At 42.4% G+C, this 15628-nt stretch overlaps 1 protein-coding gene across 1 annotated transcript in view; it reads left to right on the top strand.

The window, feature by feature from the left end:
- The window catches only part of LOC130120425 (immunoglobulin lambda-1 light chain-like), a 32494-nt gene extending 28825 nt beyond the window's left edge, over positions 1-3669 (top strand). The window contains exons 4-5 of the mRNA XM_056288960.1: positions 2086-2137; positions 3281-3669. Of these exons, the coding sequence (XP_056144935.1) occupies positions 2086-2137; positions 3281-3669 (441 nt within the window). The remainder of the gene's footprint in view (positions 1-2085; positions 2138-3280) is intronic.
- The last annotated feature ends 11959 nt before the right edge of the window (positions 3670-15628 follow it).

The raw sequence follows: 15628 nt of genomic DNA on the forward strand, positions 1-15628 counted from the left end.
ATATAAGAGGTTCAGTTGTTGATGTCACACATTTCTTTTTTGATATCAACAATTATGTTCCAAATGTTGATATTGCAAAAAAAAAAAATATATTTCAACGATTGGCACTTAAACTACTTAATAGCCCACTAATTTAAATTCCAGTTCTCACTGAAATGAATGGGGAAAAGTTGTAATCCTCAGTAGTTAGGATTTAATTTGATGTCAAGATTTGAATTGTTGATGTGCAAAATTACATTTTAACTTGTTAAAATATCATTTAAAATATAACTTTTGAAAGACAGGATACTTAATTTAGAATATAACTTTTGATAGACAGGATAGTTAAAATATAATTTTTGATAGACAGGATAGCTAAAAGAAAATTTAGAATATAACTTTTGATAGACAGGATAGTTAAAATATAATTTAGAATATAACTTTTGATAGACAGGATAGTTAAAATATAATTTTTGATGGACAGGATAGCTAAAAGATAATTTAGAATATAACTTTTGATAGACAGGATAGTTAAAATATAATTTAGAATATAACTTTTGATAGACAGGATAGTTAAAATATAATTTTTGATAGACAAGATAGCTAAAAGATAATTTAAAATATAACTTTTGATGGACAGGATACTTAAAATATCATTTAAAATATAACTTTTGATAGTCAGGATAGTTAAAATATCATTTAGAATATGACTTTTGATAGACAGGATAGTTAAAATATCATTTAGAATATAACTTTTGATAGACAGGATAGTTAAAATATCATTTAGAATATAACTTTTGATAGACAGGATAGTTAAAATATAATTTAGAATATAACTTTTGATAGGATAGTTAATTTAGAATATAACTTTTGATAGACAGGATAGTTAAAATAGAATTTAGAATATAACTTTTGATAGACAGGATACTTAAAATATCATTTAAAATATAACTTTTGATAGACAGGATAGTTAAAATATCATTTAGAATATAATTTTTGATAGACAGGATACCTAAAATATAATTTAAAATATAACTTTTGATAGGCAGGATAGTTAAAATATCATTTAGAATATAACTTTTGATAGACAGGATAGTTAAAATATCATTTAGAATATAACTTTTGATAGACAGGATAGTTAATTTAGAATATAACTTTTGATAGACAGGATAGTTAAAATATAATTTTTGATAGACAGGATAGTTAAAAGATCATTTAAAATATAACTTTGGTAGACAGGATAGTTAAAATATCATTTAGAATATGACTTTTGATAGACAGGATAGTTAAAATATCATTTAGAATATAACTTTTGATAGACAGGATAGTTAAAATATCATTTAGAATATAATTTTTAATAGACAGGATACTTAAAATATAATTTAAAATATAACTTTTGATAGGCAGGATAGTTAAAATATAATTTAGAATATAACTTTTGATAGACAGGATAGTTAAAATATCATTTAGAATATAACTTTTGATAGACAGGATAGTTAAAATATAATTTAGAATATAACGTTTGATAGACAGGATAGTTAATTTAGAATATAACTTTCGATAGACAGGATAGTTAAAATATAATTTAGAATATAACGTTTGATAGACAGGATAGTTAATTTAGAATATAACTTTCGATAGACAGGATAGTTAAAATATCATTTAAAATATAACTTTTGATAGACAGGATAGTTAATTTAGAATATAACTTTTGATAGACAGGATAGTTAAAATATAATTTTTGATAGACAGGATAGTTAAAAGATAATTTAGAATATAACTGTTGATAGACAGGATAGTTAAAATATCATTTAGAATATAACTTTTGATAAGCAGGATAGTTAAAATAGAATGTGGATATCATGAGTTTGGTGTTTTACCTGGATACTTGTGATGTACAGTGGGATTATAAGTAGGCTGGTTGTCATCCAGTTTCTGATAAGGAAATGGCTAAGTGGTGGAGCTGGAGTAAAAACAGAGGGTTAAAAGCTAAAACTTCCTGCCATATACACTAATAAGGCTGAGCTGCAGCACGTGAGCGTGTTGAGCAGCAGCCATCGAGGTGTGTCAAGTGGAAAGGAGGTTTTTGTACGGCGTCTTAACCAGGCTCTATCACTGTGGAGCACTTTTGGTGGCGGCACTGAGGTCATCGTCTCATGTAAGTGATTTCTCTTGTACATTTGTGTGTCCATAGTCATTTTCTACATTAGCTGCTTCTCACAACGTGTTGCTACGTATGTCGAGTGTTGGTTTGGGAAAACAAAACTAGATTTTGATTTGTTTAATGATTCATTTGGAGTCAGTCGTGACATTTAACAGGACTCCAGGGTGGAAAGGCAATGGCTGAATATTGTAAAGTAGTCCATGTTATTCTAACAACATCAGTATGCCGTAGCATCGTCACATAACTTGACATTACAGCTTTAGTCGACCATTGGTTAAAGCCTGAACAATGCTGTCAGTTTGGAAATCTTACAAGACAAACTGAAATCACAATCTTCAACACTGAGCTATTTATTCGACGTTTGGTCTCTAACCCGTGTATATTTTAGGTGTCTTGTATCAGTAAAAGCTGCAGAAATTGTTGCATGAGGATTGCACCGCAGCAGTGTAAATCAGCTGCAGGTACAACGGTGGTTAAATGAGCTTTACTCACACTGAACATGTTGAATAGAGGCTGCACACAGTGTACAGTCCCATGTAAAGCCGTGTTTAATTTACACATTTATAATCTGCTAAATCACTGGCAGTCTGAGAAATGAGCTCATTCATATTCACTTTAAGTGCCACACACATTCATATACGCACACCTGAAAACTGCTTTTAAAACTAATTTTATTGTAAACTTGCAGAATATTTAACTGGTGATTTACAGCCTATGGCATATTGTTTATTTCATCCTTTATTTACTGTTAAGGTTGTAAAAAGTCATGTAAATTGTGAGTATTAGTTTAGTTTGTTGCCTTTAGTTACACACAGACGGGGCACATTGATACACATTTGTGTAAATGTGGCAGTTTAGCAGCATCACTCATTTTCAACTGTGGTCCTGCAGGTACAGTAGAGACGGCAGATTAAAGGAAACACACATAGACTACTGTACAAATAGATTATGGAAAACACACTGCACACATAAACACATGGAAACAAAGACTACAACATGACACACTGATGCTGCATGTGCTTATTCACACAGCACAGTAGCATTAACATGGTCCTGGTGAGTAGTGGTGGTGCTGCAGTGCTCTCAGTAACACATAGTTCAGCAAGTCGGTGTATTCAGTTGTGTCTCTCTTTACAGCGGGGGTCTCAGTCAAACCCACCCTCTCCCTGCTCCCCCCCTCTTCTGAGGAGTTGTCCAAGGGCTCGGCCACGCTGTCCTGTCTGCTGAGCAGCTACTCCCCAAAAGGAGCGCTGGTGACTTGGCAGAAGGATGGGAGGGAGGTGACGGCGGGCGTCCTGACGGGACAAGAGGTGTGGAGCAGCACTGGGTACAGCCGCAGCAGCATCCTGACCCTCAGCAAAGCCAGCTGGGATGAAGGAGACCTCTACACCTGCTTGGTTGCCCATGGTGGCCGCAGGCAGTCCACCGAGCTCAGGAGCTCTTATTTCAGATGGTCTTATGGTGATCCAGTAATAAACCAGTTTATCATCTTGCTGTGCTCTTGCTCCTGCTCATCTGTCATGTGACAAAGGAACATGTCTCTTCTAAGGTATCTCTATATAATCTGACAGCAGTCAAAACCAGGAAGTGCTGAGTATGTACATTACACACTAATATTCCCCGCCAGCTGGCCATCATATTGACTTTCAGTCCTCTTATGAAATAACCGCCACTATTGAAATAATCCACCTGCTGTGATGTCATCTGGTAGACTATTGGTGATATTTCACTCTGAAGGTTCACCTGAGCAGGAAATGGTATTCTCCTTGGTAGAAGTATGAAAGTCCCAGGACATGTGTTAACCCTTTTAACTGTAAATGTGTGTGTATTAACAATGTGCTGCAACATGGCTGAGTAATGCAATGACAGTAAAACCCACTGCTGTAACTGTGGATAAGAGACTGATATAGACAGTCAGCAGCCTGCACCCGGACCACTCAGACAGTAGGACACACATTCATGTGTATTACTACTACCACTGCCACTACTGCTACTACTACTACTACCGCTACTGCTACCACTACCAATGCTACTGCTACTGCTACTACTGCTACCACTACTACTACTGCTACTACTGCTACTACTACTGCTACTACTACTGCCACTACTACTGCTACTACTGCTACTGCTACTACTGCTACTACTGCTACTACTGCTACTGCTACTACTACTACTACTACTGCTACTGCTACCGCTACTACTACTACTGCTACTGCTACTGCTACTGCTAATACTACTGCTACTACTACTACTGCTACTACTACTACTGCTACTGCTACTACCACTATTACCACTACTACTACTGCTACTCCTACTACTGCTACTGCTACTATCACTACTACTACTGTTACCGGCCTAGACCTAGGGGAATCTGGGTGGTAGCAAGGATCCACAGACAGTGGGTACTGTGGACCGGTGAGGTGAGCTGGGTAGATAAACTGTGGGTCATAGAAGAGAAACGCATGAGTCCATGTTCACTCCAGCTCGAACCAGTTAATTCTGCTTAACATAAAACATTCAGCTCGTTTTAATAAATCATTTCCATGTATTTTACTGTATCACTCACTATACAGTACCAAGCAAACAATCACATCTCAAATAATAAACAATAACCCTCTTTGGCAATTTCGATAATATCCAAACGTCACCATTATCATATGATCAGTGACAAATAATACATCCATTTACAATGTACAGTAGAATAAACATACAGTAGAATAAACATAGTGAAGAACACCATCTTTACTATAGAAGCTGTCATGACTACTGAACTCTCCTGCCGTGATCTGCACCCGCTCCCCTTTCTCTCTCTCTCTCTCTCTCTCTCTCTCTCTCTCTCTCTCTCTCTCTCTCTCTCTCTCTCTCTCTCTCTCTCTCTCTCTCTCTCTCTCTCTCTCTCTCTCTCTGCCTCTCTGCACGGCTCCATGCGCGCGCGCACGCACCCACGCACACACTGCCACGGTGCACGTGCACATCTCACTCCCAGAGCGCGGGACATACAATCTGAACGGGAATGGCGGGAGCTGAACATTTCTCAAAATGTCCCCTTTCCCCATAGTACTGCCCTGAACGTAGTAACACGTCCCTACAAACTTGCATCTCGCCGTGTCTCCTGACCTTATTATGAGATTGCCTTTCACGTTTCACGACTTCGTTGCCAGCAACTGTAGTGATATAACGCCATGTATATCCACTGGAACTACACTAGGTGTTATGTACTACCCGGACTGTTATTATGGTTACACCACTACCATGTATGGTTATTACGTCTGCCTACTGAGCCACGATTAAACCTGAGTTCTATAACCCGGTGTGGTCATTGATCCTCGACCAATACTACCCCAGGTATTACTTCATGGTGGCAGCGGTAAAGTACTCTCTATGAAGAATGAAGATAGACTGATAAAATTGTCCGTGGATAATTTCTGTCATCATTCAAGCAAGAGTGCGCCGGAGCTGAGCTAGCCGCAAAGCTAACTAGCTAGCTAGTAACAGGAGACGTCATGGCATCGCATCTACCGACGATGAAGTGGTCAGACCCGGACCTGGGTGAGGCAATTTCACTGTATAAACAGAAAATGACTCTGTATTTAGAAGATGAAGAAATAAGTGGCGCAGCTAAACAAGCTGGGAAAATATGTCGTGGAATCGGAGATGAAGGATTAAAAAGACTGAATGCCAGTGGTCTCACCGATGATGAAAAGAAAAAGCCTGCCAAACTATGGGACTTCTTTGAAAAACAGCTGAAGTTGAACGTAAATTTCAGAATCCATAGACTGCAACTGATGCAACACAGACAGAAACCAGATGAGAATATTGATGATTTTGTGACCAGAGCCAGAACACTAGCACAGAAATGTCAGTTTTCAGACGAAGAGCTTAACGAGCGTATGATTGAGCTTATTATTGCGAGCACTCCCCATGATGCCCTGAGGAATGATCTATACAGCAAACCAAAAGGATATTCCTTAGCAGAGGTTCTGGCCGAGGGACGAAAATATGAAGCCCTGACAGCAGGCAATGAACAGTTAGACAAACTTAGCCTGTCACACAATGAGAGAATCCACGCTGTGGACAGGGACCGCATATGTCGTAACTGTGGGAGAAGCCACAAACCACGTCGATGTCCTACATATGATGATGAATGCAATGCGTGTGGTGCAAAAGGTCAATGGGAGCGTTGCTGCAGGAAGGCCAAACGAGAGTGCCAGGAACACTCCAGCCAGAGCAGGAGCCACAAGACAAACAGCACAAGCGCAAAACCTATATAGACAAGAAGCAACAGAGCAGGACTCGCATACATGCTGTAGAGAGTAGCAGTGAAACAGACAGTGAGAACGAAAGTACTTACCAGAAACAGTTCCACTCCATAACTATCAGTGAAAAGTGCATGCATAGCATAGACAGCAAACCGGCCAGAGAGGAGGCGTACACAGTCCTGAAGGTGACACCACCTGACCTACCTGGTCGTGGATACACACTACGTCTGAAGATAGACACAGGTGCATCAGGCAACACACTCCCATTGCGTTCCTTCAAGCAGATGTACGGTGAAAATGCATGCACCCAGAAACGACTGAAAAAAACCAACAGGAGGCTATCTGCATACAGTGGTCACGCCATCCCCTGCCTAGGCACCATTGACATTCCATGCCAGCACAAAGAATCCAAATGGATCAATGCAAAGTTCTATGTTGTAGACGTACCAGGGCCAGCCATAGTTGGGCTGCCAACATGTGAACTGTTAAACCTAGTGACTGTCAATGTAGATGCAGTGACCGAGAAAGGACATGCAAGCCAGAAAAAAGTCAACACAAGACAGACAAAACCCAAAATGACCATATCTAACAGTGCAGACCTAAAGAGAGCATACCCAGACCAGTTTGACAAAATTGGCAACTTCAGTGGAAAGGCCAAGCTCTTCCTGAAAAAGGATGCTGAACCATTAATAGACCCACCACGTAAGTGCAGCATTCACATCAAAGACAAACTGAAAGATGAACTGAATAACCTAGTCGAACAAGATGTGTTAAGAAAAGTAGAACAGCACACAGACTGGTGCTCGAGTCTGGCATACAGCACAAAGAAAGACGGTTCCCTTCGCATATGCTTAGACCCCCAAAAGCTTAATGCCAGCCATAGGAGATGCCCACACAAGATTCCTACTGTGGAGGAACTGAACCCGAAGTTTGCAAATGCAAAAATATTCAGCAAACTTGACGCAAACGCTGGATATTGGTCAATACACCTAGAGGAAGAGTCACAACTGCTAACCACATTCCGAACTCCATTTGGTAGATACTGCTGGAAACGTTTGCCATTTGGTCTCAGTGTCTCTCAAGATCTCTTCCAGGCAAAGATGGACCAAATCCTGGAGGGGCTCGACGGTGTCGTCAGCATAGCCGATGATATCACAGTCTACGGAGCAAGCGAAGAGGAGCATGACAGGAACCTGACCAACCTGATGGAGAGAGCAGCCAAGACAGGTATTGTGTTCAACAGTGACAAGTGCAAAATCAAACAGACAAGCATCTCATTCTTTGGCAACCTGTACACAGACAAAGGTATCAAACCTGACCCAGCCAAAATCAGGGACATCCAGAAAATGCCGACACCCCAGAACAAAGATGAACTGAGCAGATTCTTGGGGATGCTGACCTACCTGTCACCCTACATCCCAAAGTTCGCAGACAAAGCACACACACTGAGGGTGCTGCTGAAAAGTGACGTGCCTTGGACATGGGACACTGACCACCAAAAGAGCTTTGAGGACCTGAAATCAGTTATCAACGAACATGACTGCCTGAAGTACTATGATCCAAGCACACCTCTGACACTTGAGGTCGATGCATCACAGAAAGGACTGGGCGTGGCATTAGTGCAGAACAAAAGACCTACAGCTTTTGGCTCAAAGACACTGGACGACTGCCAATCCAGGTACAGCAACATAGAGCGAGAAATGCTGGCCATAGTCTATGGAATGCAGCGATACCATACCTAGCTGTATGGGAAGTCATTCATTGTAGTTACAGACCACAAACCCCTCGTTACCATATGCACAAAGCCACTACATGCCGCCCCGCCACGGCTTCAGCAAATGCTGATAAAAACACAAGGATACAACTACGAGGTCACGTATCGACCAGGAAATCAGATGGTCCTGGCAGACACACTCAGCCGACTACCCAACCCTGAGAACAACAGCAACATCGAGCTGGACGAGCACATTGACGGAATAGAGGCAGAAGTCGAGGATCCAGAGATGCTCACTGTTACAATGATAAACTTCTCTCCCGAGAAACAGGATGCACTCCGCACGGAAACCACCAGCGACCCCAGACTCAATGCACTGAAAGAGCTGATCCACCAGGGATGGCCAGACAACATCAAAGCTCTACCAAGACAACTATGTGAGTACTGGTCATTCAGAGATGAGCTCGCAGTTGAAGCAGGAGTCATATTCAAAAGCAGACAGGTGCTCATCCCAGACTCCATGACTGATTCTATACTCGAACAGCTGCATGTAGGACACCAGGGCATCGAAACGACACGGCGACTGGTGAGAGAAAGTGTCTACTGGATCAGAATGAACGATGACATCGAAAGAGTCTGCAGGTCATGTAGCGTATGCGTGGAACATCAGGATGCAAATCCAAAGCAACCTCTCAACCCACACAGCACACCGTCAAAACCATGGCAATCCCTAGCTTCTGATCTATTCCAGATCGATGGACATCAGTATTTACTGATTGTGGACAGATATTCTAAGTTCCCTCTTGTGGATGAAATGCCCATGCCTGTGTCCAGCCGGGCAGTTGCACAAAAAATGCCTTACTACAGGTCAGAACAACACCCATCGACAGTAAACTACCATCACCAGCAGAACTGATCTTCGGAAGGCCGGTCTCCACCCTGCTGCTGAGTCGAGGGGACCCAGGCAAGGAGGAAAACCGACTCCACCTGGAGCAGAGAACAGCAAACATGAAGGAACATCATGACCGCAGCAGCGGCAGAGAACTACCTCCACTCGGTCCCGGACAGCACGTATCTGTCCTGAACAAGGAAAAAGGGACTTGGTATCCAGCCACCGTCGTACAAAAGTGCGATGAGCCAAGGAGCTACATTGTGCAAACATCAAATGGGAACAAACTCAGACGTGGCAGGGGCCACCTGCGGGAAATTCACCACCCCCATGCACTGAGGAGCGCAAGAACCCGCTTCACAGAACCTCAACGGGACACTCATGCAGCTGGAACTTCTTCCAGCCAAACCTGTGAAACACACAAGACAGTACGCACAAGATATGGAAGAGTTGTTTCCAAACCAGCTCACTACAAGGACTATGAGTAGAGACAATCACACACAAAAGGAGGGCTCTGAATATGTTTGTATTTTGATACTGTAAAAATTGAAAACTAAACAGGGGGGATGTAGTGATATAACGCCATGTATATACACTGGAACTACACTAGGTGTTATGTACTACCCGGACTGTTATTATGGTTACACCACTACCATGTATGGTTATTATGTCTGCCTACTGGGACACGATTAAACCTGAGTTCTATAACCCGGTGTGGTCATTGATCCTCGACCAATACTACCCCAAGTATTACTTCAGCAACGAACCTAGACTGGCTAACCACCAGCGTAGAGTTCGTCACATCCAAACCAACACATCAATCAATTCCCAAAACATTGGACACTAGCAGCTCTTGCTGTCACCTATCTAGTTACCTTTCCCGTGAACCAACCAAGCACTTAATGTGTTGGTGCAGTGTACCTGTGGATCATAGAAGAGAAACGCATGAGTCCATATTCACTCCAGCTCGAACCAGTTTATTCTGAGCTGCTTAGGAAGCTGGGAGTAGCTTGACTCCGGGGAGCCACAGAAGCGCAACAGCGCCCTCTACTGGCTTGGTGGAGAAACACCCTTACTGCATTGCAATCACGTATCTAAGTTAGATCTAAATCTAAAAAATAGGGGGGGGGTATAGTTTTTAAGTTAAACTTTTCATTGAGGCTATTTTCAACCCCTTACACTACCACTACCACTACTACTGCTACTGCTACTACCACTACTACCACTACTAATACTACTACCACTACCACTACTACTGCTACTACCACTACTACCACTACTACCACTACTACTGCTACTACTGCTACTACCACTACTACTACTACTACTACTACTGCTACTGGTACTACCACTACTACTACTACTACTACTACTACTACTACTACTACTACTGCTACTGCTACTACCACTACTACTACTACTGCTACTGCTACTACCACTACTACTACTACTACTACTGCTACTACCACTACTATCAATACTACCACTACTAATACCACTACTGCTACTACCACTACTACTACTACTACTACTTCTGCTACTGCTACTACCACTACTACTACTGCTACTACCACTATTACCACTACTAATACTAATACCACTACTACTACCACTACCACTACTACTGCTACTACCACTACTACCACTACTACCACTACTACCAGTACTACTGCTACTACTGCTACTACCACTACTACTACTACTACTGCTACTGGTACTACCACTAATACTACTACTACTACTACTACTGCTAATGCTACTACCACTACTACTGCTACTACTGCTACTGCTTCTACCACTACTATCAATACTACCACTACTAATACCACTACTGCTACTACCACTACTACTACTACTACTACTACTACTGCTACTACCACTACTACTACTACTACTGCTGCTACTACCACTACTACCAATACTACCACTACTAATACCACTACTGCTACTACCACTACTACTACTACTACTACTACTACTACTACTATCTTCAGCTGCTCCCGTTAGGGGGCGCCACAGTGGATCATCTGTTTCCATCTCTTCCTGTCTTCTACATCTTCCTCTGTCACACCAGCCACCTGCATGTCCTCCCTCACCACATCCATAAACCTCCTCTTTGGCCTTCCTCTTCTCCTCTTCCCTGGCAGCTCCATATTCAGCATCCTTCTCCCAATATACCCAGCATCTCTCCTCCACACATGTCCAAACCAACTCAATCTTGTCTCTCTTGCTTTGTCTCCAAACCGTCCAACCTGAGCGGTCCCTCTAATATACTCGTTCCTAATCCTGTCCTTCTTCATCACTCCCAATGAAGATCTTTTCATCTTCACCTCTGCCACCTCCAGCTCCACCTCCTGTCTTTACTTCAGTACCACTGTCTCCAAACCATACAACATAGCTGGTCTCACTACCATCTTGTGAACCTTCCCTTTAACTCTTGCTGGTACCCTGCTGTCACACATCACTCTTGACACTCTTCTCCACCCACTCCACCCATCCACATTAATGTGTATTACAGGAACCATAATGTTACTGTCTGTTTTTAGATTTGTTTTTACTCATCTGACTGTTCCTGCGACTTATATTCCAAAGCTACTTCCATCAATCCATCCACCCATCATCCATCCACCCACCCATCATCCAAACCGCTTATCCTGCTGCCGTTTGGTCATTACTGCAAAACCTGAGAAAAAATCTGCAACTTGCCGTAAGTCGGTTTATATGGCAACAACAACAACAACAACAACAACAACAATAATACCAATCATAACAATATCAATAACAATAATAGGTGGCACGGTGTCGCAATGTTTAGCACGGTCGCCGCACAGCAAGAAGGTCCTGGGTTCGAGCCCCGGAGTAGTCCAACCTTGGTGGGTCGCCCCGGGTCGTCCTCTGTGTGGAGTTTGCATGTTCTCCCCGTGTCTGCGTGGGTTTCCTCTGGAGGGTCCGGTTTCCTCCCACAGTCCATAATAATAATAAGAAGAAGAACAAGAAGACGAAGATGAAGTATAGCTACTCATCAATAAAGCCATATTGCAAGAGGTCAAATCGAAAAAAAAGAACTTGTCAACGTTGGTCTTACAAGCATCGCTTTTTCTCATAATAATAATAATAACAGCAATACTAATACTACTACTAATAGTACTAACAATTACAATAATAATAATAATAACAGCAATACTAATACTAATAATAATAATAATAATAACAGCAATACTAATATTATTAATAATAACAATAACAATTACAATAATAATAATAATAACAGCAATACTAATACTAATAATAATAATAACAACAATTACAATAATAATAATAACAGCAATACTAATACTAATAATAATAATTACAATAAAAATAATGATAATGATAATATTAGGTACTCCTCAATAAAGCCATATTGTAAGAGGTCAAATCGAAGGAAAAGAACTTGTCAGCAGCTTGGATTGACTACAGGAAGGCATTTGACAGCATGCCACACTCCTGGATAGAGAAGAGCCTCAAGATCCACAGAGTCTGCCCAACAACTGTCAAATTCATCACGGAGAGCATGAAGACCTGGAAGACCACCCTGAATCTCCATCATGCAGAGGGGTGGTTAACATCGAGACCGATCAACATCAGAAGTGGAATCTTCCAAGGGGACTCACTATCACCACTGCTCTTTTGCCTTGCACTAGCAACACTCAGCAGTCTACTGAACAACAGCAGCTATGGGTACAAATCACAGAAAGGCAAACTGACCTATCTGGTCTACATTGATGACCTCAAGATGTTTACCAAGGAGGACAATCAGCAGAGGCGTAGGGCTTGGAAGTTTGGTAGGAAGGTGTCCTACTGATGATTCAGTAACACCTCCAGCAAAAACATAATCTAACTGATAAACGATGGTTGGGGGAAACAATACAAATACTATGACTTGTGTAATGATGGCTTGGCTAACACAACACTGGCAGGCCTCATATCCACCAGCCTTTTCACTACTTCTCACTACTAACTAACACAGACCTTCTTCTTTTTGGTCCCCGCAGGACAAGAGAGGCAACACTTCTAGTCAAGGCTGTGATGACAAGTGCATCCCCATGAAATACAGATACTTTTGGTTGTTTTACACCAGGCTAGGAGGGTCACAAGCAAAGATGAGGGGTCAAGGTGAGTCTGGGAGCGGGTGAAGACCGAGACAGCAAGGCACAAAGTCAGAAAGAGACGTGACGGTAATGAAAGAGAGGAGGAGAAAAAGAGCAGTCGACAGCGTGAGGACAGAAAAGTGGAAACTCCAGAAAAAGGAAGATAAAGTGAAAAGTGAGCTGGAGACAGAAAGACACCCCCCCTCCCCCTTAGTCAGCGTAGTGCAGGATGGCCTCAACGTAGCTTCCTGGAAACAGGCCTGTGGTAGCGTTCATCACACGTTCATACCAACCATCCTCGTTTTTCTTGATTACACAGATAATGGCTCCTCTTGGAAGGACAACTCGTCCTCCTGATCAGCCATGTAGTCATAGATGGCCACCACTAGAGGGAGACAAACACGCAGTTAAGCACGCTGCTGGTTAACAGTAAACAAACAACAACATTAACAACTTGTAGTACAAGTAATATTCACAGTGCTTATGCTACCACTATTATTACTAATTATTAGTACTATTAAAGCTAAGTACTACAAACACAGCTATCACTGCTCCTACGACAGACACTACCATTATAACTACTGCTATGACCACTACTCCCACTAATCAAGAAAATAGACTGTGATAATAATCACATCTTTAGGTCTGTTACTGCTAGTTCTACTGTGATTACTATTACCACCACCAACACTGCCACTACTATATTTATTAACAACAATAATAATGAGAAAAAACACAATAATAACAATTCCATGTCTTTTGTGCTCGATAAGATCTAATCTCGTAATGATGACATGGTGTTGACATATTGGCTGCTTTAAGCATCGAAATTGCGATGTTCATCTTCTTTTGTTCTTTACTCTCATCCCAGCTGTTGTCTCGCTTGGTCCATATGTTGTGCTGATGGTTAGCATCTGGTTTTAGAATCAGTCTCTTCGTAAATCCTCTACCTTTCTCAAGGTAGGTTGCTGGAGCCCAGGGAGGGTCCTCCTCTGTACAGCGGACTCCTCCTCTTCCTCACCTTCCTCTAATGGCTGATCATGGGGCCAGACCTCATCAGGCCCTGGTTGGCCCTCAACAGCTGAGGAAGGGGAAGAGGATCATGTGAGACTGGGGAAATGGGTCGGGAGGGAGGGAGGAGGTTAATATATAGCTGGAGATTCAGATCGTACGACAGTGGCACTCAAGCATGTGTCATGAAGAGCTGTGTGTACACAGGTTTTCTTTCAGACCAACACTACAGCTGCTCAGCTCACTGACCATTCCTCCTGTGTTTGGCTGAAGATGTGTGGTCAGTGAACTCATCTGAAGTACAGTACACTCCAGACGTCTCTCTCACCAGCAACGCCCTCCAGCTCCTCCTGGGGTTTCCAAGGCGTTCCCAGGCCAGATTGGACATGTAGTCCCTCCAGCGAGTTCTGGGTCTAACCCGGGATCTCCTCCCAGTTGGCCGTACCCAGTAAACCTCCAAAGGAAGGCACCCAGGAGGCATCCTAATCAGATGCCTGAACCACCTCCACTGGCTCATTTCGACGCGAAGGAACAGCGGCTCTACTCTGAGCTCCCTCCGGATGTCCGAGCTCCTCACCCTATCTCTAAGGCTGAGCCCAGACACCCTACGGAGGAAACTCATTTCAGCTCATGACCATAGGTGAGGGTTGGAACGAAGATTGACTGGTAAATTGAGAGCTTTGCCTTCCGACTCAGCTCCTTCTTCACCAAAACGGTTCGGTACGACGTCCGCATTACAGCTGATGCTGCATCAATCCGCCTGTCAATCTTCCGCTCCGTCCTACCCTCACTCGTGAACAAGACCCCGAGATACTTGAACCCTTTCACTTGAGGCAACAACTCATCCACAACCCGGAGGGAGCAATCCATCATTTTCCGGTAGAGAACCATGGCCTCAGACTTGGAGGTGCTGACTCTCATCCTGGCCATTTCACACTCCGCTGCAAACCGCCCCAGTGCTCGCTGGAGGTCACGTTCTGATGAAGCCTACAAAACCACATCATCTGCTAAGAGCAGAGACGCAATTCTGAGGTTTCTAAAACGGACACACTCCTCACCTTGGCTGCGCCTTGAGATCCTGTCCATGAATATCACAAACAGAATCGGAGACAAGGGACAACCTTGGCGGAGTCCGACACCCACCGAAAACGTGTTTGACTTTGTGCCAAGAATGCAGACACAGCTCTCACTTTGGTTACACAAGGACCGGATGGCTTGTAGCAACTGTCCCGGTACCCCATACCCCCATTATTATTATTATTATTATTATTATTATCATTATTGTTATTGTTATTGTTAATTATTTCCAGTGTTTTCTGTTTCCTAAAAAAAACATTTCCCTTGGGATTGAGACTCTTTCTCACTGCACATACAACCAAATAGTTTTAACACCAAAAATGTTAAAATTGGACACAACATTGACAAATGATAAAAACCAAAAGAGAAATTAGGTCATTCTAAAATATGACTGCTTTTATTAAA

Source organism: Lampris incognitus, chromosome 11, assembly GCF_029633865.1.
Source record: "Lampris incognitus isolate fLamInc1 chromosome 11, fLamInc1.hap2, whole genome shotgun sequence".
In the NCBI taxonomy this organism is placed as follows: Eukaryota; Metazoa; Chordata; class Actinopteri; order Lampriformes; family Lampridae; genus Lampris; species Lampris incognitus.